This window comes from Myotis daubentonii, chromosome 14, assembly GCF_963259705.1.
Source record: "Myotis daubentonii chromosome 14, mMyoDau2.1, whole genome shotgun sequence".
Classification (NCBI taxonomy): domain Eukaryota; kingdom Metazoa; phylum Chordata; class Mammalia; order Chiroptera; family Vespertilionidae; genus Myotis; species Myotis daubentonii.
Genome location: NC_081853.1, coordinates 14,957,529 through 14,982,514, shown reverse-complemented (window position 1 = coordinate 14,982,514; position 24,986 = coordinate 14,957,529). Strand labels below are relative to the sequence as shown.

Below are 24,986 nucleotides of genomic sequence, written 5' to 3'. Positions count from 1 at the left end.
AAAAAATCAATTAAAAATATATTTTAAAAAAATCCCAGCCTGGCCTGTGTGACCAGGAGGTCATGGCTTGATTCCTGATCAGGGCACATGCCCAGGTTCCCAAGTGTGGGGTGTGTAGGAGGCAGCTGATCAATGGTTCTCTCTCATCATTGATGCTTCTATTTCTCTCTCCCTCTCTGAAATAAATAAAAATTATTTTTAAAAAAGAATTCCATTTACCATTGAAACAACAACAAAATCTATCTAGAAATAAACTTAACCAAGGAGGAAAAAGACCTGTACTCAGAAAACAATAGTACATCGAAGAAAGAAATAGAGGACGATACCAACAAATGGAGATATACACCGTGTTCATGGACCAGAAAAATTAACGTCATTAAAATGTCCAAAGCAATCTATAGATTCAATGCAATTCCTATTAAAATACCCATGGCACCCTGGCTGATGTTGCTCAGTTGGTTGGGTGTTGTTCTATGCACTGAAAGGGTCAGGGCACATTCCCAGGTTGCAAGCTCGATCCCCCAGCAGGGGGTGTGCAGGAGGCAGCTGATCAATGTTTCCCTCTCACATTGATGTGTGTCTCTCACTCTCTTCCTCTCTACCTTCCTCTCTATAAAAATCAGTAAGAAATATTTTTTAATTTTTTAAAAATAAAATACCAATGTCATTATTTCACAGATCTAGAAGAATGTTCTAAAAATTTATTTGGAACCAGAAAAGACCCCTAATAGCCTCAGCAATCTTGAGAAAGAAGAATGAGGTTGGAGATATCACAATACCTGATATCAAACTATACTACAAGGTCACTGTAATCAAAATATCCTGGTATTGGCACAAAAACAGGTATTAGATAAATGGATCAGAACAGAGAGCCTAGAAATCATCCCACACCTTTATGGTCAATTAATTTTGACAAAGAAGGCAGGTGCATACAATAAATGTTGTTGGAAAAGTTGGACAGGTAATGCAAAAAATAAAATAAAACTATACCACCAACTTACACCATACACAAGAATAAACTCAAAATGGATAAAATACTTAAATTGAGAAACCATAAAAATTGTAGAAGACATAGGCAGTAAAATCTCAGACATCTTGCATAGCAGTATTTTTGCAGATAAAACCCCAAGGACAAGAGGAATAAAGAAAAAATAAACAAATGGAACTACATTAAACTAAAAAGCTTCTGCACAGCAAAAGAAACCATCAACAAATGAAAAGGGAGCCCTGGCCAGTGTGGTTCAGTTGGTTGGAGTGTTGTCATGGTAGAGAAGGGTCACAGGTTTGATTCCCTGTCAGGGCACATATCCAGATTGCAGGGTTGGTCCCTAGTTGGGTGCAATCCGGAGGCAAGGAGACAACCAATTGATCTCTCTCTCTCTCTCTCTCTCTCTCTCTCTCTCTCCCTCTCCCTCTCCCTCTCCCTACCCCTCTCCCTCTCCTCTGCCTCTCTCTCTAAAATCAATGGAAAAATAACCTTGGGTGAGTATTAAAAAAAATTAAAATAAAATGAAAAGGGAATTCACTGTATGGAAGAACATATTCAGCAATGACACGTCTGATAAGGGGTTAATTTCCAAAATATATAAAGAACTCCTACAACTCAACACCAGGAAGACAAACAATCCAATTAAAAAATGGGCAAAGAACCTGAATAGAGACTTCTCCAAAGAGAACATACAAATGGCCAATAAACATGAAAAAATGTTCAACATCACTAATCATCAGTACATGAGTGGATAAAAAAAGCTATGGTACATTTATACAATGGAATACTATGCGGCTTTCCCCCCCAAAAAAGGAACTCTTACCCTTTGCAAAAGCATGGATGAACCTGGAGATTATTATGCTAAGTGAAATAAGCCATTCAGAAAAAGACAAATACCATGTGATCTCACCTATATGTGGAATCTAATGAACAAAATAAACTGATGAACAAGGTAGGGCTGGAGGCATGGATACATGGAATAGACAGATCTCAGAGAGCCAAACATATATGCATATATGCATAGCCCATGGACACAGCAACAGTGTGGTAAAGGCAGGGATGGGGAAGGGAGACAAGGGAAGGGCAGTGAGGGCTGGGTGGTGGGAGCAAAGGGGGGATAAATGGGGAACATCTGTAATAGTGTCACCAATAAAAGATAAAATAAAATCTGAAACTAGTATACATATATATGTGTGTATATATATATGTGTGTGTGTATATATATGTGTATATATATATATATATATATGGATATGTGTGTGTGTATGTATGGGTGTGTGTATGTATATATATATATATACATATATATATACACATATATATAGACTAGGGGCCCGGTGCACAAAATTCGTGCACTGGGTGTGGGGGGGGGGGGAGTGTCCCTCAGCCCAGCCTGCCCCCTCTCACATACTGGGAGCCCTCAGGCGTTAACCACCATCACCCTCCAATCGCAGGACCGGCCTCTTGCCCAGGCCTGACGCCTCTGACAGAGGCGGCAGGCCTGGGCAGGGGACCCTCATTTCCTCCCATCACTGGTTCTGCCCCCAGCCCAGGCCTGATGCCTCTGGCCCAGGCATCAGGCCTGGGCAGGGGGCCCCCAGACCCCTCCGATTGCTAGCTCTGCCCCTTGCCCAGGCCTGATGCCTCAGCCAGAGGAGTAGACCCCCATCACCCTCTGATCGCCTGATCAGCCCCTTGCCCAGGCCTAACGCCTCCGCCAGAGGTGTCAGGCTTGGACAGGGGACCCCCATCTCCCTCTGATCGCTTGCTCCACCCCCGCCCAAGCCTGACGCCTCTGACCCAGGCTTCAGGCCTGGGCAAGGGGACCATCACAGTCCCCCAATCCCCAGCTCAGCCCCCCGCCCAGGCCTGATGCCTCGGCCAGAGGAGTTGACCCTCATCACCCTCCGATCACCAATCACCGGATCGGCCCCTTGACCAGGCCTGAGGCCTCCGGCAGAGGTGTCAGGCCTGGGCAGGGGACCCCCAGCTCCCCGCGGTTGCAGGCTCCGCCCCTGCCCAGGCCTAATGCCTCTGGCTGAGGCGTCCGGCTTGGGCAGCGGGGACCCGCAGCTGCAGCGGCCCTGCAATCGTGGGCTCCGCTTTAGGCCCAGGCAAGGGACCCCTAGCTCCCGGGACTGCCAGCTTCGACCATGCCCAGCTGCCATCACTGGCTCCACCCCTACTTCCTGCTATCACTGGCCAGGGCGGCAAAGGTGCCTGATTCTCCAATCATGGCTGGGGGGCAGGGCAAAGGCGGCCCCCCAGCTCTTAGCTCCCCCCTGTGTTTCCGATCACTGTCAGTGGCAGGGGGCTTCTTACTGCTTTCCCTTTCGCCTCCCTGCATTGTGCCTACATATGCAAATTAACCACCATCTTGTTGGCAGTTAACTGCCAATCATAGTTGGCAGTTAATTTGCATATAGCCCTGATTAGCCAATGAAAAGGGTATCGTCGTACGCCAATTACCATTTTTCTCTTTTATTAGTGTAGATATGTATATATAGATATATATATAGATATATATCTATCTAAAGATAGATATATATAGATATATATATACTAGAGGCCCAGTGCACAAAAATTTGTGCACTCGGGGGGGGAGGGGGGTGTACCTCAGCCCGGCCTGGCCCGCTCCCAGTCTGGGACCCCTCGGGAGATAACGACCTGCTTGCTGGCTTAGGCCTGCTCCCGGGTGGCAGAGGGCAGGCCCAATCCATAGGTACAGCCCCTGGTCGGGCTCAGAGCAGGGCCGATTGGGGTGTTGGTGCACCGCCCCCTGTCACGAACAGAGCAGGACTGATAGGGATGTTGTGGCCCCGCCCCCTGTCACACACAGAGCCGCAGAGTGGTCAGGGGATTTGGGCACTGCCCCCTGTCACACTGATCCTGGTGCCAGGAGGCCTCTCAGCTCCGTTGATCCCGGTGCTGGGAGGCATATTACCCTTTTACTATATAAGATAGAGGCCTGGTGCATGGGTGGGGCCGGCTGGTTTGCCCTGAAGGGTGTCCTGGATCAGGGTGGGCATCCCCACTGGGGTGCCTGGCAAGCCTGGGTGAGGGGATGATGGCTGTTTGCAGCTGGTCACACACCCTTCAGGGTTGGGGTCCCCACTGGGGTGCCTGGCCAGTCTGGGTGAGGGGCTGAGGGCTGTTTTCAGGCTGGGACTGAATCTCCCAACTGCTCCTTTTTTTCTTTCTTTTTTTTTTTTATTCTGGGCCAGCTTTAGCTCTGAGGCTTGGCTCCAACTCTGAGGCCTCAGCTGCTGAAAACAGGTATCTGGTTTGTTTCAGTTCTATAATCGAAACTCTGTATCAACTCCAGCTCTGAGATCCCAGCTCTCTGAAAGCTGGTTGCTGGGGTTTTGTTTAGCTTCTATATTTGTTACAATGTTTTTTAAACTACAAGCTCAGAGGCCGGCAAGGCAGGTGGGGAATGTTGCAGTCCTCTGTCACTGAAGCAAGCAAGCCTCATGTTAGTTTCAAGCTGCCTGGCTGCCTGCCGCCATCTTGGCTGGCAGTTAATTTGCATATCGCCCTGATTAGTCAATGGGAAGGATAGCGGTCATACACTAATTACCATGTTTCTCTTTTATTAGATAGGATATATATAAACTGCTCATACATATGGAAAAATAATTCAATTTGACTTCACATCATTCACAACAATAAAATTCCAGGAGGACTGAAACCTAACTGAAAGGCAAAACTAAACAGGTTCTCAAAAAAGATACATGAAGCCCGGCTGGTGTGACTCAGTGCATTGAGCATCGTCCCATGCACCAAGAGGTCACTGGTCACATGGCCTGGTTGCATGGCCCAGTAGGGGGCATGCAGGAGGCAGCTAATAGATGTCGCTCTCTCATCAATGTTTCTATCGTTCCATCTCCCTTCATTTCTATCTAAAAATCAATAAAAAAAATGGTTTTAAAAAATATACAAGAAAAAAAACAAGCTTGATAACTCTGTGTAGGAAAGGATTTCTTAAATAAGAAACAGAAAGCACTAGCTATAAACGATTGCTCTATTTGACTGCATTAAAATTAAGAATGTCTGTTCATCAAAAACACCATTAAAGCTAAATTACAGAGTGAATAAAGGATATTTATCAATCATAATATATAATAATTATAATAAATCATAATATATTGATCTATATACTCAAAATGGTTAAGATGGTAAATTTTGTTATATATTATCATAATTTTTTAAAAACTCAAATCAATAGGAAAAAGAGATCATGAGCACAAAGAAAAATGGGCAAAAGACATATACTGGCATTTCACAAAAGAGGAACTCTAAATGATCAATAAGCATATGAAAAGTGTTCAAATTCATTTGTTTTCAGGAAAATGCAAATTAAAAATATAGTAACCACCATCCATCAGACTGGCAAAATGTTAAATATCTCATAATAGCAAGTATGGGTTAGATTACAGGGGTGGGCAAACTTTTTGACTCGAGGGCCACAATGGGTTCTTAAACTGGACCGGAGGGCCGGAACAAAAGCATGGATGGAGTGTTTGTGTGAACTAATATAAATTCAAAGTAAACATCATTACATAAAAGGGTACGGTCTTTTTTTTTTTTTTTTTTAGTTTTATTCATTTCAAACGGGCCGGATCCAGCCCACGGGCCGTTGTTTGCCCACGGCTGGTTTAGAATGTAAAATAATAGAACCTGTATACACTGCTGACTACTTTAGAAAAGAGTTTTGCCTTAACTAGTAAAGGTGAAAATAAGTATACTTTATACTACCTGGGAGAAATACATGAATATATGCACCAGGATTCATGTACAGAAATATTCCCAGCAGCAATGCTATTAATAAAAGTAGGAACAACCCAAATATGCAAAACAGTAAAATTAAAATAATAAATTATGGTACATGGTAGTTACAGAATATGGGTTATTAGACAGCAATGAAAATAAACTAAAGGAACTATAACATTTTTTAAAATATATATTTTATTGATTTTTTACAGAGAGGAAGGGAGAGGGATAGAGAGTTAGAAACATCGATCAGCTGCCTCCTGCACATCCCCTACTGGGTATGTGCCTGCAACCAAGGTACATGCCCTTGACCGGAATCGAACCTGGGACCCTTGAGTCCACAGGCTGACGCTCTATCCACTGAGCCAAACTGGTTAGGGCAAGAACTATAACATTATTAACAAAATATTGACTAGACAGAAAATAATAGAAACTATAATTCTATTTATAGAAAGATCAAGAGAAACAAGTTAACTATATTGATTAGGAATGCATATTTAGATATAGATAATAAAACTAAAGAAGAGCAAGGAAGTGATTAAAAGTCAGGAGGACCAGGAAAAAAAGAGATTGTGATGGGTTTCTAGGGTGTTAGCAAGGTTCTATCTCTTTACCTGGGTGAATTACTGTATTTACAATACTTCAAATTATACAATTTATGTTTTATGCAATTTTTTAAAAAAATACATTTTATTGATTTTTTACAGAGAGGAAGGGAGAGGAATAGAGAGTTAGAAACATTGATGAGAGAGAAACATCGATCAGCTGCCTCCTGCACACCCCCCCACTGGGGATGTGCCTGCAACCAAGGTACATGCCCTTGACCGGAACCAAACCCGGGACCTTTCAGTCCGCAGGCCAACGCTCTATCCACTGAGCCAAACTGGTACGGCAGTTTTATGCAATTTTTGATATGTGTTATGTTTCACATTTTTAAGTAAAAAATTAGAGTGCAATATATATGACTAGGTATATAATCTTGTACTGGGTAAGGCATAAGCATACTACCAAATGTAGAAACTATAAAAGAAAAAATTTATGCTGTTTAAGGATGTATATATAGTTCTAAGAACTAAAGGAAAAATATATGTGATTAGTGTAGAAACCAAGTGGGAACCTCTAGGAGAGAGAAGTAGCTATGATCAGAAAGCCATACACAGAAAAAAAACAAGATGGCGGCGTAGGGAGTAGACCTGTGCGTGCTGCCTCCCACAACATCATTGAAACTACCAACTATAAGACAAACAACCACCACTCAGAACCATGGGGAAGCTGGCCCAGTGGAAGCTCTACAACTGGAAGGAAAGAAAGAAGTGCAGTGAGACTGAGTAGGAGCTACAGAGGCGCCAAAATCAGAGGTACAGTCACGCACCAGGCGGGCTGCAACTGGATGCGCGGGGTTTTTTTTTTTTTTTCATTCGGATGCAGTTACGAACCCTCAAATCCTCTGGGCTTGCTCGGGGCGGGTCTCTGAGGCCCCAGGCCCCAGGGGGAGAGGCGGCACAGCCCTGCAGCGGTTGGAAAGCGGGGGAGGCACTGGGGGATGCGAAGTCCCAGTGTCCCGGAGAGGCGAGAAGCCACCGTGGAAACGCCGCCATTGCTGTTTGCCCCGCCCTGGCGGCTTCCTGAGACCCCGCCCTACTCAATTTACATCCCCATCCAGGCTGTGCCAGTGGCACAAGAGGAAACGCCTGCGCTTTTACAAACTCTCAAATCCACTGAGCTGGTTCGAGCGGGATCATGAGCCACCAGACCCTACGGGGGGAGGCGGCACAGCCTTGCAGTGGTCAGAAAGAGAGGGAGGCTCTATCACGCAGCTGCTCGTTGGCACTGGGGGACGCAAAGCCCCGGTGTCCCGAGAGGCGAGGAGCCTCGGAGACGCACCATTGCTATTTGCTCCGCCCTGGCGACTCCCTGAGACCCAGCCCTAATCATTTTACATCCCCATCCAAGCTGTGCCAGGTGCACAAAAAGACCCACCTGCGCTTTTGCAACCTGACCCAACTAATTGCAGACTTTAACTCCTCACACCCATGGGAGACGCGCTCAAGAAGCAGACCCAGGAGAACCAGGATGGTGGCGTAAGGAAGAGACCTGTGCGTGCTGCCTCCCACAACAACATTGAGGCTACCAACTGTGGGACAAACAGCTCTCATATGGAACCATGGGAAAGCTGGCCCAGTGGAGGCTCTACAACTGGAAGGAAAGAAAGAAGAGCATTGAGACTGAGTAGGATGTGCAGAGACACCAAGTACAGAGCCCAACCCAACAAACTGCAGATTTCAACTCCTCGCATAGAAAGAAGAGCAATGAGACTGAGTAGGATGTGCAGAGGCACCAAGTACAGAGCCCAACCCAGCAGGCTGCAGATTTCGGCTCCTCGCATCCAGGAGGGACGCGCTCGGGGGGCGGAGTCGAGTTCGGGGCAGGCTGGGACCGGGCCCGGCTGGGCCGGTGATGTGGAACTGCTGTACCAGCAGGTGCACAAGCACGCCCACCGGTTCCAGTCTCGCGTGCGACGCTGGGGGACGGCAGATGGGCAGTCTGTGCACTTGGTGGAGGGCAAAGTCCGAGCAGGCGTACTGGATGTTCAGCCACCAGGAAAGCCTGGAGATTTTGTCTGGTGGAGAGCCGCCCGGCAGGGGACAGAGTGCCAAACTTCGTGTTTCCCTGTTGAGGCTGGTACGGCCCCGGTGAGGTCGGGATGGCCCTGGTGAGGTTGAAAAGGCCCCGGTGAGGTCGGGTCGGCCCCGGTGAGGTCGGGATGGCCCCGGTGAGGTTGAAAAGGCCCCGGTGAGGTTGAAAAGGCCCCGGTGAGGTTGAGACGGCCCCGGTGAGGTCGGGACAGCCCTGGTGAGGTTGAAAAGGCCCCGGTGAGGTTGAGACGGCCCCGGTGAGGTCGGGACAGCCCTGGTGAGGTTGAAAAGGCCCCGGTGAGGTTGAGACGGCCCCGGTGAGGTCGGGACAGCCCTGGTGAGGTTGAAAAGGCCCCGGTGAGGTCGGGTCGGCCCCGGTGAGGTCGGGACGGCCCCGGTGAGGTTGAAAAGGCCCCGGTGAGGTTGAGACGGCCCCGGTGAGGTCGGGACAGCCCTGGTGAGGTTGAAAAGGCCCCGGTGAGGTCGGGTCGGCCCCGGTGAGGTCGGGATGGCCCCGGTGAGGTTGAAAAGGCCCCGGTGAGGTTGAAAAGGCCCCGGTGAGGTTGAGACGGCCCCGGTGAGGTCGGGACAGCCCTGGTGAGGTTGAAAAGGCCCCGGTGAGGTTGAGACGGCCCCGGTGAGGTCGGGACAGCCCTGGTGAGGTTGAAAAGGCCCCGGTGAGGTTGAGACGGCCCCGGTGAGGTCGGGACAGCCCTGGTGAGGTTGAAAAGGCCCCGGTGAGGTCGGGTCGGCCCCGGTGAGGTCGGGACGGCCCCGGTGAGGTTGAAAAGGCCCCGGTGAGGTTGAGACGGCCCCGGTGAGGTCGGGACAGCCCTGGTGAGGTTGAAAAGGCCCCGGTGAGGTCGGGTCGGCCCCGGTGAGGTCGGGACGGCCCCGGTGAGGTTGAAAAGGCCCCGGTGAGGTTGAGACGGCCCCGGTGAGGTCGGGACAGCCCTGGTGAGGTTGAAAAGGCCCCGGTGAGGTTGAGACGGCCCCGGTGAGGTCGGGACATCCCTGGTGAGGTTGAAAAGGCCCCGGTGAGGTCGGGTCGGCCCCGGTGAGGTCGGGACGGCCCCGGTGAGGTTGAAAAGGCCCCGGTGAGGTTGAGACGGCCCCGGTGAGGTCGGGACAGCCCTGGTGAGGTTGAAAAGGCCCCGGTGAGGTCGGGTCGGCCCCGGTGAGGTCGGGACGGCCCCGGTGAGGTTGAAAAGGCCCCGGTGAGGTCGGGACGGCCCCAGTGAGGTCGAGATGGCCCCGGTGAGGTTGAGATGGCCCCGGTGAGGTCGGGACGGCCCCGGTGAGGTTGAAACGGCCCCGGTGAGGTCGGGACGGCCCCGGTTTGGCTAGGACGGCCCCGGTGAAGTCAGAATGGCCCCAGGGAGGTGGAGACGGCCCCGGTGAGGTCGGGACGGCCCCAGTGAGGTTGAAATGGCCCTCGTGAGGCCGAAACGACCCTGGCGATGTACAGCACCGGCAGGGTCAAGATGGCCCCGGTGAGGTCGGGATGGCCCCGGTGAGGTTGAAACGACCCCCGTGAGGTTGGGACAGCCCCAGTGAGGTCGGGACAGCCCCAGTTTGGCTGGGACGGCCCCAATGAGGCCGAAACGGCCCTGGGGAGATGGAGACGGCCCCGGTGAGGTCAAGACGGCCCCAGTGAGGTCAGGATGGCCCCGGTGAGGTCGAAATGGCCCTCGTGAGGCTGAAACGGCCCTGGTGAGGTTGGTGCGGCCCCGGTGAGGTTGGGACGGCCCCGGTGAGGCCGAAATAGCCCTGGCGATGTGTGGCACTGGCAGCGTCAAGACAGCCCCAGTGAGGTAGGGATGGCCCCGGTGAGGTTGGGATGGCCCCAGTGAGGTCGGGACGGCCCTGATGAGGTCGGGACAGCCCTGGTGAGGTCAAGACGGCCCTGGTGCATATAGATCAATGGAATAGAATAGAGACCCCAGAAATCGGCCCGAACCAATATGCTCAATTAATATTTGACAAAGGAGGCAAGAACATACAATGGAGCCAAGATAGTCTCTTCAATAAATGGTGCTGGGAAAATTGGACAGATATATGCAAGAAAATGAAACTAGACCACCAACTTACACCATACACAAAAATAAACTCAAAATGGATAAAGGACTTAAATGTACGACAGGAAACCATAAAAATTCTAGAAGAATCCAAAGGCAACAAAATCTCAGAAATATGCCGAAGCAATTTCTTCACTGATACAGCTCCTAGGGCACTTGAAACTAAAGAAAAAATGAACAAATGGGACTACATCAAAATAAAAAGCTTCTGCACAGCAAAAGAAACCATCAACAAAACAACGAGAAAACCCACTGTGTGGGAAAACATATTTGCCAATGACATATCTGATAAGGGCCTAATCTCCAAAATTTATAGGGAACTCATACAACTTAACAAAAGAAAGATAAACAATCCAATCAAAAAATGGGCAAAGGACCTAAATAGACACCTTTCAAAAGAGGACATCCAGAAAGCCAAGAGACATATGAAAACATGCTCAAAGTCACTAATCATCCGAGAGATGCAAATCAAAACAGCAATGAGGTACCATCTCACACCTGTCAGACTGGCTATCATCAACAAATCAACAAACGACAAGTGCTGGAGAGGATGTGGAGAAAAAGGAACTCTTGTGCACTGCTGGTGGGAATGCAGACTGGTGCAGCCACTATGGAAGACAGTATGGAGTTTCCTTAAAAAACTGAAAATGGAACTTCCATTTGACCCTGTGATCCCACTTCTAGGAATATATCCCAAGAAACCAGAAACACCAATCAGAAAGGATATATGCACCCCTATGTTCATAGCAGCACAATTCACCATAGCTAAGATCTGGAAACAGCCTAAGTGCCCATCAGTAGATGAATGGATTAGAAAACTATGGTACATCTACACGATGGAATACTATGCTGCTGTAAAAAGGAAGGAACTCTTACCATTTGCAACGGCATGGATGGAACTGGAGAGCATTATGCTAAGTGAAATAAGCCAGTCAATAAAGGAAAAATACCACATGATCTCACTCATTCATGGACAATAGAGACCATTATAAACTTTTGAACAATAATAGATACAGAGGCAGAGCTGCCTCAAACAGATTTTCAAACTGCAGTGGGAAGGCCGGGGAGGGTTGGGGGGCAGGAGGTAGGGGGGTAAGAGATCAACTAAAGGACTTGTATGCATATAAGCATAACCAATGGACATAAGACACTGGGGGATAGGGGAGGCTAGGGGACTGTCTAGGGCGGGGGGATAAAATGGATACATATGTAATACCCTTTGTAATACTTTAAGCAATTAAAAAAAAAAAAAAAAAAAGACGGCCCTGGTGAGGACGAAACAGCCCCGGTGAGGCTGGGATGGCTCCAGTGAGGTTGGGACAGATAATGGGGACCAGTATATACTGATGAACAGGGGTAGATGCAGAGGCAGAACAGCATTGAACAGACTGTCAAACTACAGTGGGAAGCCTGGGGAGGGTTGGGGGGGCGTTAAGAGATCAACTGAAGGACTTATACGCATGCATATAAGAATAAACAATGGACACAAGACACTAGGGGGTAGGGGCTGGGGGAATATCAAGGGGAGGGGGGAAGGAGACATATGTAATACTCTTTGTAATACTTCAAGCAATAAAAATTATTTAAAAAAAAAAAAAAGAAAGCCATACACAAAGTGCTTCTAGGTGCTGGTTTCTTGACCTGAGTGGTGGCAACATAGATGCTTACGTTATAACTATTTACTTAACTATATGTTTATCATATTTCACAATGAAAAAAAGCTATTTTAAAATATGTAAATTAAATATTCTTACCTGGATTCTTAAAATCAAGTCCTGCATTCTTATGGTTCGGGCTTTTTCGACATAAGCTATCAGATCCATCATCTCTTCTGTTGTCTCAGGGATTTTTAACGCATGTTCTTTAATTGCTTCAAATTCACTGCAAATACTGAAATAATACTCTGCTTTACTATAGTTATGGTAATGAATGCTGTATTATACTCAATGAATGAGGTGTTATGATTACTATAAAATAGGAACTATGATATCCTAAAAATAATTGGTTAATTCACTAAGATATCTTAAAATATTTAAGCATAACTTACCTAGTATAACTCAGCATACACCTATAAAATTAAGGTAACATTTTCATATAACATAGAGTATATTTTGGATCAGGTCCTAAATCTAAATCCTGCCTCAGCTGTTACTAGCATTGTGAACTAAGGCAAATCTCTGAAGTTTAGTTTTATATCTATAAAATAAAGTTAATAACATTCATCTTACTAGATTGTTGTAATATCACAATGAATGTAAAAGGGCCTAGTACATAGAATACTCTAATCTAAATATGCAAAAACCTAAGCTACCAGCAGACCGGCCAACAGGCCAACTGGCTGGTAACTATTATGGGAACTGACCACCAGGAGGCACACGCTCAACGCAGGAGTGGAAACCACAGGCATGGAAATATGGAACAGACTGATGAATCTCAGAGGGAAGAGAGGAGAGGGGAGGGCGGGAAGAGATTAACCAAATATCATATACGCAATACTAGAGGCCCAGTGCATGCACTGGTGCGGTCCCGCAGCCTGGCCTGTGCCCTCTTGCAATCCAAGACCCCTCGGGGGATGTCAGAGAGCCAGTTTCCACCCAATCCCAGCAGGCCAGGCTGAGGGATTCCACCAGTGCATGAATCTGTGCACCGGGACTCTAGTTTACTAATAACCGTATTGTTAGTATAATTATTAGTTTTATTATTATTAGTGCCTCTTGTGAAACATGGTAGTATAGCAGGTAAAAAGATCAAACCCCTGTATGCATTTTTAAAAATCTATAATTCTCTTAGAATATCCTATATATGAAAGAGTAGATATTTTATCATCATTATTCAACTAAAGAACTTCATAGAACTTTTCCCCTGTATTGCATAGAACTTTGCAATATTTGTATTGTCATGCCATTACCAGAAATATCAGAAAAACCTCATGCAAAAACCAAGTATAAAAGATTAAAAAATTTAGTTCCTTCAGATATTTTATTTCTATTATATGATAAATATATTTCATTCATTTAATAAATAATTGAGTATCTAAAATATGCTACACAAAGTTCTAAGCAATGGAGGTATAACAGCAAACAGATCAAGTCATTTATCTCATAAAGCTTATGTTCAAGTTGAGAGACAAAAGCACATAAATACATAACACAAAGTTAGGTAGTAAAAAGTGCTATGAAGAAAAAGCAATATAAAGAATTATGGAGTGTACTTCTTTCTCAAGATTGCTGCAGCTACTTGGGGTCTTTTTTTTTTGGTTTCATATAAATTTTTGGAGTGTTGGTTCTAGATTTGTGAAATATGCAGCTGGTATTTTAATATGGATTGCATTGAATCCATAGATTTCTTTGAGTAATATGGACATTTTAATGATGTTGAGTCTACCAATCCATGCACACAGTATATTATTCCACTTATTTATATCTTCCTCTAAATCTTTTTTTCAATGTCCTGTAGTTTTCTGAGTACAGGTCTTTTACAAACTCTTCAGTTAAGTTTATTTCTAAGTTTCTTAATTTTTTTTGTTGCAATGGTAAATGGGATTGTTTAGTTTTTCTTTCTGAGAATTCATTACCTGTATCTATAATAATAAAAGCATAATATGCTAATTAGACCGGATGTCCTTCCGGACGACCTTCCAGATGAAGCCAAGGCTGCGTGGGAAGCCCAGGTCCCAGGAGAACGGGCCAGGCAACAATGGATCAGAGCCGCTGGCACAATCCTAACAGGACTGCCAGCCTCCTGGAAGGAGGCTCCTGACAACCGACAACCATTGCGAACGTCAGCGGGATGGATCTGGATCCCTGGCTGGCAAGGGTGTCCTACCGCCCGCCCGGAGGACCGACCACATCCCAGCCCCCCAGCCCCTTTGGGACAGGCGCCAGATGCAGGGCTCACAGCTGGCAAGTGCCGCTGCAGTGGCACGAGCCCACGGCAGGGGCAGCGGCGCTGAGATGAGTGAGAGTGGCAGGCAGGAGCAGCAGGCAGTACTGGACTGCAGGTTTGGCTTGATCCCCACAGGCCACCCCAAGGGACCCCACCTGTGCAAAAATTCATGCACCAGGCCTCTAGTTGGGTAAAAATACCATTGATTTCTGGTTATTAATTTTGTATTCTGCTACATTGCTGAATTCATTTCATTAAATCTAGTGTTTTTTTTGTAGTCTTTAGGATTTCTATGTACAGTATCATGTCATCTTTGAATAATGACAGTTTTACTTCCTCATTTCCAAATTGGATGCCTTTTATTTCTTCTTCTTTTCTGATCGCTGTGGCCAGGACTTCCAGTACTATGTTGAATAAGAGTGGTGAAAGCGGATATCCCTGTCTTGTTCTTGATCTTAAGGGAAATGCTTTTACTTTTTATCCATTGAGTATGATGTTGGCTGTAGGTTTTCCATATATGACCTTTATTATGTTCAGGCATGACCCTCTATTCCCACTTTGCTGAGAGTTTTGTTTTCGATCTGAAATAGGTACTGGATTGTGTCAAATGCTTTTTCTGCAACTATTGATATGATCATGTGATTTTTATCCTTCATTTTTTAATGGGGTGTATCACATTTATTGATTTACAAATATTGTGTCAGCCTTGCATCCCCAGAATAAACCCCGCTTAGTCATGGTGTATAATCTTTTTGATGTATTGCTTGATCTGATTTGCTAATATTGTGTCGAGGATTTTAGCATCTACGCTCATCGGGGATATTGGCCTGTAATTTTCTTTCTTTGTAGTCTTAACTGGTTTTTGAATTAGGCTAATGCTGGCTTCATAAAGAGCTTGGAAGTGTTCCCTCCTCTTGGTTTTTTGGAATAGTTTGAGGAGGAAAGGTGTTAGTGCTTCTCCGAACCAAAGGTAAGACTTCCCTGTGAAGCTGTTTAAACCAGGGTTTTTGTTTGCTGGGAGTTTTTTTTTGTTGTAGTTACTGCTTCAATTTCATCAGTAGTTATCAGCCTATTCAGGTTTTCTAATTCTTCCTGACTGAATTTTGGAAGACTGTAAATTTCTAGGAATACATCCATTTTGTCCAGGTTGTCCAGCTTGTTGGAGTATAGCTGTTCATAGTATTTTTTTTTTTTTACAATCCGTTTACTTCTGTGGGGCCCAATGTTATTTTACTTCTTTCATTTCTGATTTTGTTTATTTGGGTCCTCTCTCTATGTTCTTAATGAGTCTGGCTAAAGATAATCTTGTTTATCTTTTCAAAGAACCATCTCAAAGTTTGAGGGATCACAATACCAAATATCAAGTTGTAAAGTCACTGTAATCAAAACAGTCAGGTACTGGCAAAAGAACAGGCATATAGATCCATGGAACAGAACAGAGACCCCAGAAATTGACCCACACCATTGTGGTCAATTAATATTTGACAACGGAGGCAAGAGGATACAATGAAGTCAAGACAATCTCTTCAATAAATGGCATTGGGAAAATTGAACAGGTACATGCAAAAAAAATGAAACTAGACTACCAACTTACAACATACACAAGAATAAACTCAAAGTGGATAGAAGACTTAAACGTAAGTCATGAAGCCATAAAAATCTTGGAAGAAACCATAAGGAGCAAAATCTCAGATATCTCTCATAGCAATATGTTTGCCAATACATCTCCTAGGGCCGTGGTCGGCAAACTGCTGCTCGCGAGCCACATGCGGCAATTTGGCCCCTTCAGTGTGGCTCTTCCACAAAATACCATGTGTGGGCGTGCATATACAGTGCAACTGAAACTTCATGGTCCATGCGCAGAAGTCAGTTTTCGGCCTGGGCGAGTCTATTTTGAAGAAGTACTGTTGATATTTGACTCTGTTGATTAATGAGTTTGCTGACCACTGTCCTAGGGCAAGGGAAACTAAGGGGAAAATAAACAAATGGGACTACATCAAAATAAAAAGCTTCTGCACAGCAAAAGAAACCATCAACAAAATGAAAAGGGAGTCCAATGCATGGGAGAATATATTTGCCAATGATGCATCTGATAAGGGATTAATTTCCAAGATATATAAGGATCTCATACAAATTAACAAAAGGAAAACAATCCAATTTAAAAATGGGCAAGGTGGCAGGGAAGGTAAATGCTGGTACTCACCGCCTCCCACAGCCACATCAATATTACAACGAAATACAGAACCATCATCATTCAGAACCACCTGAAATCTGGCTGAACGGAAGTCCTACAACTAGAGAGGTAAAGAAGAAAGCACACTGAGGCTCGTAGGAGGGGGCGAGGCATGGAACAGGCTGGTCTGACACCCACGTGTGGTATTTTTTTAATCTGGAGGGATATCACCAAGGTCTTCCATGAGAAGCAGGAGCTCCAAGCCCCATAGCGAACCATAGCCCAGGATTCCAGTGCTGGGACTAGAAGTCCCTGTAACTTTGGGCTGTAAAAAAAACCAGTGGGGATTATAGCTGAGTGACATGGAGGCTGCTGGAGTCCCATGTTTTCCTCTTAAAGGGCCTGAGCAGAACTTACATGGTCCCACTTCCTCTAAGCTCCAGTGTTGGGTGGCAGCTTTAGGGAATCCAGGGACATACAAGGAGGAACTGGACTGTCTGGCATCAGAGCAGGAACTCAGAGGCAGCTTTCTTCCAGACAGGGGTGCTCACAGGGGTCATTGTTCCTCTGCTGGGATTCCCCCTCATTGCAGAGCTGACTGGCAGCCATATCTGAGTTTCCATCAGTGCGGCCCACACTGTTCCCTATGCCCTGGTGATTCACTGAGACCCCACCTCATCCAATTTGCAACCCCACCCAAGCTGTGTGCAGCAGCTTTTCCATGTGTATGACCTGTCCTGACTCAAGCTTCAGACTTTGCTAAAATCTCTCAAACAAGCAGCAGCTGGAGTCAATGTGCCCCAAAACTATCAATAAAAGGCCCAAGACCCAGCACTAGCACCAACCTGCTTTGCTTCACAGCTGGGCCTTACCTGGCCCAAATACAAGTAGCAGCCATCTGCAGATCTCCCTGGAGCTCGTGACATGTGGTCCCAGGCAGTGGCTGACTTTGTACATCCTGGGAGGCCCCAGAGCCAGTGCAACTGGTGGACAGCTTCAGACCATAGTAGATTACAACTCTACATATCCACAAGCTACACACTCAAGGGGCAGACTCAGTGAGCAACAAAACACCAAAGCCCCACTGAAGCAAGTCCTGCTCCATAGCAGTGTCTCCTGCACAGAAACTCTTCACTGTAGACTCAGCTTGCCCTCACAGCCAATTGGCCTGGAGGTCAATTCTTCCCAATGACACCAACAGCAATCAAGGCTCAACTACTACCAGACTGTGCACATAACTCGCACAGGAGCACACCAAGAGTGCCCAGCTCTGGTGACTGAAGAGGCTGAGCCACTGGGCCCTACAGGACCAGGCCACTCTACCAATTCAAGGAGATGTAACAGCTCTACCTAATACATAGAAACAAGCACAGGGAAGCAGCCAAAATGTGGAGACAAAGAAACATGTTACAAATGAAAGAAATGGAAGCAAACAAAGTACTGAAGACAGAGTTCAAAACAGTAGTTAAAAGGATGATCAAGGATCTTAATGAGAGCTTCAAGGGACTTAGTGAGACTTTCAAGGATCTTAATGAGAATGTCAAAGACACTAAAAAAAGACCAGTCCAAAATTAAGCATACACTAACTGAAATAAAGAATAATTTATAAGATTTCAACAGTAGAGTAGAGCATTCTGAGAACTAAATCAATGATTTGGAATATGAGAAAGCAAAAATCACCCAATTAGAAGAGCGAAAAGCAAAACAAATCCAAAAATATGAAGATAGTGTAAGGAATCTTGGGACATCCCAAGCACACCAACATTCAAAGTATGGGCTGCTGGAGGCTAATTCCAGCAGATCATAAATGCAAGAAGTTCATCAAAAGGTTGATGGAACTTGAGGCTTCAGCAGGGCTGAATCATATTATCTGCTACTGGAATACCTGAAAGCATTTCCCCAAACCTTAAAATCTGCATATATTATTGCCTGCTGCCAGACAGCTGAGGGCAGTTCCCCAACCTAACCAAACCTTACCTCTGATATGTATATCTGCTTTGCTATAGGGCAAAAATGTGCTAATAAAAAGCTAGGGTCCAGAGATTCAGGGAGCTTAGTTACTGAAGCTAAGCCTTCCCTGGTCCCCCTAAAATGCCTTCCAAATTTATATGTCATGTCTAGTTTATTTAATTTACTCGCAGACCATTCTCCAGATTCCTGAACCCTAGTAGATGCTGAGAATGACCCCAGCAATGGGGGTGCCAGAAGGAGAAGAGAGAGAAAAACATTGAAAACCTATTTGAAGAAATAATGACAGAAAACTTCCCCTACCTGGTGAAAGAAATAGACTTACCAGTCCAGGAAGCATAGAGAATCCCAAACAAGAGGAACTCAAAGAGGACCATACCAAGACACATCATAATTAAAATGTCAAAGGTTAAAGACAAAGAGAGAATCTTAAAAGCAGCAAGAGAAAAGCAGTTAGTTACCTACAAGGGAGTGGCCATATCACTCTCATATGATTTCTCAAAAGAAACTTTGCAGACCAGAAGGGAGTGGCAAGAAATATTCAAAGTGATGACTAGCAAGGACCTACAACCAAGATTACTCTACCCAGCACAGCTATCTGAATTGAAGGTCAGATAAAGAGCTTCACAGACAAGAAAAAGCTAAAGGAGTTCACCACAAAATCAGTATTACATGAATGTTGAAGGGTATTTTTTAAGAAAAGGAAGAAGGAAAAGAAGAAGGAAGGAAGGAAGGAAGGAAGGAAGGAAGGAAGGAAGGAAGGAAGGAAGGAAGGAAGGAGAAATAGAAATAGTAGTAGTAGTAGTAGTAGTAGTAGTAGTAGTAGTAGTAGAGGAGGAGGAAGAAAAAGAAGGAGGATTAGGAAGAGGAGGAGGAGGAGGAGAAACTAAATACATATCAAGTATTGAATATAAAAATCAAAATAAAAGAACCAGAAGGCTATTAAACAAAATAAACTGATGAATAAAATAGAATCAGAGGCATGGAAACATGGAACAGACTGACGATTCTTTTTTTCTTTCTTTTAAATATATTTTATTGATTTTTTACAGAGAGGAAGGGAGAGAGATAGAGAGTTAGAAACATCGATGAGAGAGAAACATCGATCAGCCACCTCCTGCACATCTCCTACTGGGGATGTGCCCGCAACCCAGGTACATGCCCTTGACCGGAATCGAACCTAGGGCCTTTCAGTCCGCAGGCCGACGCTCTATCCACTGAGCCAAACCGGTTTCGGCAGACTGACGATTCTCAGCGGGAAGAGAGTGGGGGCGGGAAGAGATTAACTAAAGAACTTATATACGCCAGAACCGGTTTGGCTCAGTGGATAGAGCGTCGGCCTGCGGACTGAAGGGTCCCGGGTTCGATTCCGGTCAAGGGCATGTGCCTTGGTTGCGGGCACATCCCCAGTAAGGGGGCGTGCGGGAGGCGGCTGATCGATGTTTCTCTCTCATCGATGTTTCTGGCTCTCTATCCCTCTCCCTTCCTCTCTGTAAAAAATCAATAAAATGTATTTAAAAAAAAAAAAGAACTTATATACATATATGCATTACCTATGGACATAATAGGGTGGTGAAGGCCAAAGCAGGGTGGGAACTGAATGGAGGGGGGCAATGGAGGGAAAATAGAAGGATACCTGTAATACTCTCAACAATAAAGATTTTAAAAAATAAAATACAATGTTTCTTTTCTATGCTAAACACACACACACAAAAGGGCAAAGGACCTAAATAGACACTTCTCCAAAGTGGATATACAGAAGGCCAATAGACATATGAAAAAATGCTCAATGTGACTAATTATCAAAGAAATTCAAATTAAAATGACAATAAGGTATCACCACACATCTGTTAGAATGGCTATCATCAACAAATCAACAAATGACAAGTCCTGGTGAGGATGTGGAGAAAGGGAACCCCAGTGCACTTTTGGTGGGAATGTAGACTGGTACAGCCACTGTGGAAAACAGTATGGAGTTTCCTCAAAGAATTAAAAATGGAACTGCCTTTTGTCCCAGCAATCCCACTTTGGGAAATATATCCTAAGAATACCAAAACACCAATCAGAAAGAATATATGCACTCCTATTTCACAGCAGCATTATCTACAACAGCAAAGATCTGGAAACAGCCCAAGTGTCCATCAGTAGATGAATGAATAAAAATGCTGTGGTACATTTACACTATTGAATACTATGTAGTTGTAAAAAAAGAAGGATCTCTTACCCTTTGAGACAGCTTGGATGGATCTGGAGAGTATTATGCTAAGTGAAATAAGCCAGTCAAAGAAAGATAAGTATCACATGATCTCATATGTGGAATCTAATGAACAAAATAGAGCCAGAGACATAGAAGGATGGAACATAGTGATGGATCTCAGAGGGAAGATGGGGGTGGGTGGATAGGTGGGGAGATATTAACTGGGGAACTTATATGCATATATGCACAGCTCATGGATACAGACAATAGTGTGGTGAATGCCTGGGAGGGGTGGGTGTGGGGTGTAGGGTGGTCAATGGGAAAAAGGGGGGGAATATTAGTAATACTTTTAACAATAAAGATAATTTTTTTTAAAAGAGATTATGTAGTGTAGAGAAAGGACTACTATTTTATACAGTGGCCAGCGAAGGCCCCTTTCGGGAGGTGATATTCAGCATGAGAAAAGAAAAAAGTGAGTCATTCAAATAACAGAAGGAAAACTTCCAAGAAGAAAACACAGCAAGATAGAAAGCCTGAGGTAGCAATAAGCTTGGCATATTTTAGAAATGGCAAGCAGGCCAACAGGAATACAAAGGCAAGTCAGAGAGGTAAGCAGAAGTCAACTAATGTAGGGCTTGATAGTCAATACTAAAATTTTAGGAGGTATGTGTTAATATGGTTAATGAAAAAAAAAGACATATGATCATATTAGGGGTGCCTTCTTCTTTCTAGAGCAGACTCTGAGTGTTTGGGGGAGAGACACTGCAGCAAAAGAAAAGGAGGCAAACAAAATAAGAGCATGGTAGCTCAAGCAAATGGTAAACCAAACTGTGAAGTAAGCAAAATGCGCGCACACACACACACACACACACACACACGCACTCACATTCAGCTAGCAGGCCACAGTTTATTAATCCAATTATATAGCCACTTTGCAAAGTAGGTATTAATGTCTTATTATACAGGTGAGAAAAATAAGCTAGGTGACACAAGTAAATATTGGGGTCAGGAATGATTCCAGATATTCCCAATATAATTGAAAGTCTACAGTCTTTTGATTTTTTGCAATCTGTGTCCAAACATTAGTTTATTTATATTTCTTTTTTTAAAAAAATTCTGGGTTGTCTCAAAACTACCCTCAAACAATAGCAAACAAAAAGAAACCAGACCAGGCCTGGCTGGTGGGGCTCAGTTGGTTGGGTGGCGTCCTGAGCACCAGGAAATTGCTGGTTCAATTCTAGGTTAAGGGCACATACCCTGGGTTGAGGGCTCATCCCTGGTAGGGGACGTGCAGGAGGCAGCTCATAGATGTTGCATTCTCACATCAATGTCTCTCTCTTCTCTCTCTTCAGAGAGAATTAAGGAGATCCCTCTCTCTGAAAAATCAATAAACTATCTTAAAAAAGAAAGAAACCAGATCAGTGGTACTACAAAGGAACCTCCCTAAAAGGCAGTTATGAAGAAAAAGTTGTAAGTACTTATATTTTAATCTTTTGTTTTTAAACAAGTGTTATTATGAGCAAAATATTTCTTTTAGCCCAACACTTCTAAGTTTGGCAATAAATTCCACTTACCATTCATTTTCGTTTCTATGTTTTGTAGCTATGTCATTTAATAATATATTTGCAAAGGCTCTTGCTTTATTTGTTAGGCCTGTCTTCAAATCTTCACAATCCAAACGAACCATAGGGAAATGAACCCACTGAGGTAAAAGCATTATTTCTGAGGCAAGGTTGAAAAATTTTTCTATAAACTTAAAAACACACACACACAAAAAAAATGATTAGCATTTTAAAATTCATCAGTGATTTTATATTACAGTATTGTGGTATAGTATTATGGTGGACTTCTTAATTATGTAATATAAATGTAAACTAATTTCTTTTTGCTAATTGATTAAATTTGTCCCCTTTGTTGCATAAATCTTTTTTCACCTGTCCTTTCACTAAGGAATTTGCCAATCTACCAGTAAATATCCAATATGGTACCATTTATAACATCCCTATCTAAAAATTTCAGGCCCTGGCTCAGTTGGTTACAGCATTGTTCCAAAACACTAAGGTTGTGGGTTCACAATCCCAGTCAGGGCACATTAAAAAATCAACCAATGAAGGCATAGATAAGTGGAACAACAAATCGATGTTTCTTCTCTCAATATTCTCACATTCATTCTCTCATTCTCTCTCTTTCTCTCTCCCCCACTCCCATTCCTCTTTCTCTAAAATCAATAAATTTAAAAAATTTAAAAATAAAAATTTTAAAAGTGAAATTTCTCTCAGTAACTATTAAAAAAAAACTTTTGCCAAAGTCAACTCATCTCTCTGTTTAGAAATAAATCTATATCATGTGGCAGTTTGTGTAGCTAACAAATACTTGCTTGTGCCATACCTGATGCCTCACTGAAGATTCTAATGCAGTCTTCAGGAAACAAAATATAAAGAATTTTTGGTTTTGATCAAAATAATCCAAAAAAAAAATATTGTGTTCTGCCATTACCAAAAATCCAACATAATGGAATTTATACAACTTCTTAATACCCAGACACTGGGATAATTTTTAAAAATCAAACAAAGTAGTACAAAGAAAACCTAACAAATTATGTTGCATTTTGTGAAAGTGAAATATACTTGGCAACTTTGGGCAACTTTGACTTAATTCCATATTCCATCTTTAATGTTGCCTCTCTACCTTCTTACCCCATCTCCATCCCCCACCAATTAAAGATATTTTCCCTGTACTTCTCTCTCTCTCAAGGCTACCCTATTTCTCTAGTCTCCATTCATTTTTGTTTCTATGGTTGAGCTTAAAATTTTCAGTGTTTAAGGGAGCTGAGAATAGTAATTAATTCAAAGACTACATTGAGTACCTGCCTGATTCTTGGTTGGAAACATAGCAAAGAGACTAGAAAGACCTAATGGACACTGGAAAAGGGACAGATATTGTCTTATTCTCAAGTATCATCATCTAGTTTTTCTGGGATGTAATTAACTGATATGAAAAAGAAAATTGGCTGGATCAAAGAAAATGTGGGACACTGGAAACACAAATGTCCATTTACAGTAGAAAAGATGGCATATCAATATAATGAAGTGCTATGCTATAATAAACTATGACTACATGCAAAATATAGTATACAAACTACAATTACAGTATGTCTAGAATTGACAAAGAAATGCAGGGATATATACTAAACCTAAAAGTAAATTTTAAATATATATTTTTATTCATTTCCTTCCTCTCTGAAATCAATAAAAATAAATATATATATATATATGTATGTGTATATATATATATATACACATATATATGTATATATATATATTTGAAAGACATTAAATAAATCAGATTTATATAGTGGAATACTACTCAGCAATAAAAGGAAGAAGTTACTGATAGACACAACAACATAGATAAATCTCAAAAACCTTACATTAATATAAGAAACCAGACACAAAAGAATATGTATGTATGATTTCATTAGAAAAGAAAAACCTGTAATTACTGAAAGTATGTCAGTAGTTGCCTAAGGTCAGGTTTAGGGAGAACTGATGGCATATAAGGAAACTTTCTGAGGTGGTGAAAACATTTTATATCTTGACTCTGGTGATAGTTGCATTGGTGTATAAATTTGTCAGAACTCATTTAACTATACAATTAAAATGGGTGCATTTTATTATATGTAAACCAACCTCAATGAAGTTGTTTTTTTAAAGTTAATAATTCTTGAAATTACTCAAGAATGGAATGGATTGATGAATAAATATGTGATTAAGCTAACATAGTAAAATATTAGAATCTAGGTGGAACTCTTCATAAAATTTCTTAAACTTCTCTGTATGCTTAAATATTTCATAATAAAATGTTGAAAAATTAAAATGTCTATATTATACTTTATGAATAAAAACTAAACAGTCAATAGAGAGAAGATGAAAAAACAAAAGCATACTTTTAACCAATAGAACAAGGTGCCTTCAAAAGGTAGAAATCTTTTCTCATTTAATTACTTTTTCCCCACTGCTTCTGGAATTATCATTCTGAAACTCTGATCCAAGTATATTACTTCGATGGCTAAAAACCTCCAAAACAAAGTACAAACTCCTAAGCAAATATACTTGAAGGTTTTCACCTATAGCTCCAACTTACATTTCCAACTTCATATTCTTTTTTTTTTTTTCATTTATAAATGTACTAGAGGCCCAGTGCATGAATTCATGCACAGGTGGGGTCTGGCCAGGCCAGCCCCAATAGGGCAGATCAGGGCTGGGCCTGCCTGGGGAGGGGCTGCAGG

At 43.4% G+C, this 24,986-nt stretch overlaps 1 protein-coding gene across 1 annotated transcript in view; it reads right to left on the bottom strand.

The window, feature by feature from the left end:
* DNAH12 (dynein axonemal heavy chain 12) overlaps nucleotides 1–24,986 on the bottom strand; it is a 283,964-nt gene that overhangs the window by 213,772 nt on the left and 45,206 nt on the right. Inside the window, exons 14-15 of the mRNA XM_059663211.1 lie at nucleotides 22,273–22,451; nucleotides 12,230–12,365 (exon numbers count right to left, since the gene is read on the bottom strand). Of these exons, the coding sequence (XP_059519194.1) occupies nucleotides 12,230–12,365; nucleotides 22,273–22,451 (315 nt within the window). The remainder of the gene's footprint in view (nucleotides 1–12,229; nucleotides 12,366–22,272; nucleotides 22,452–24,986) is intronic.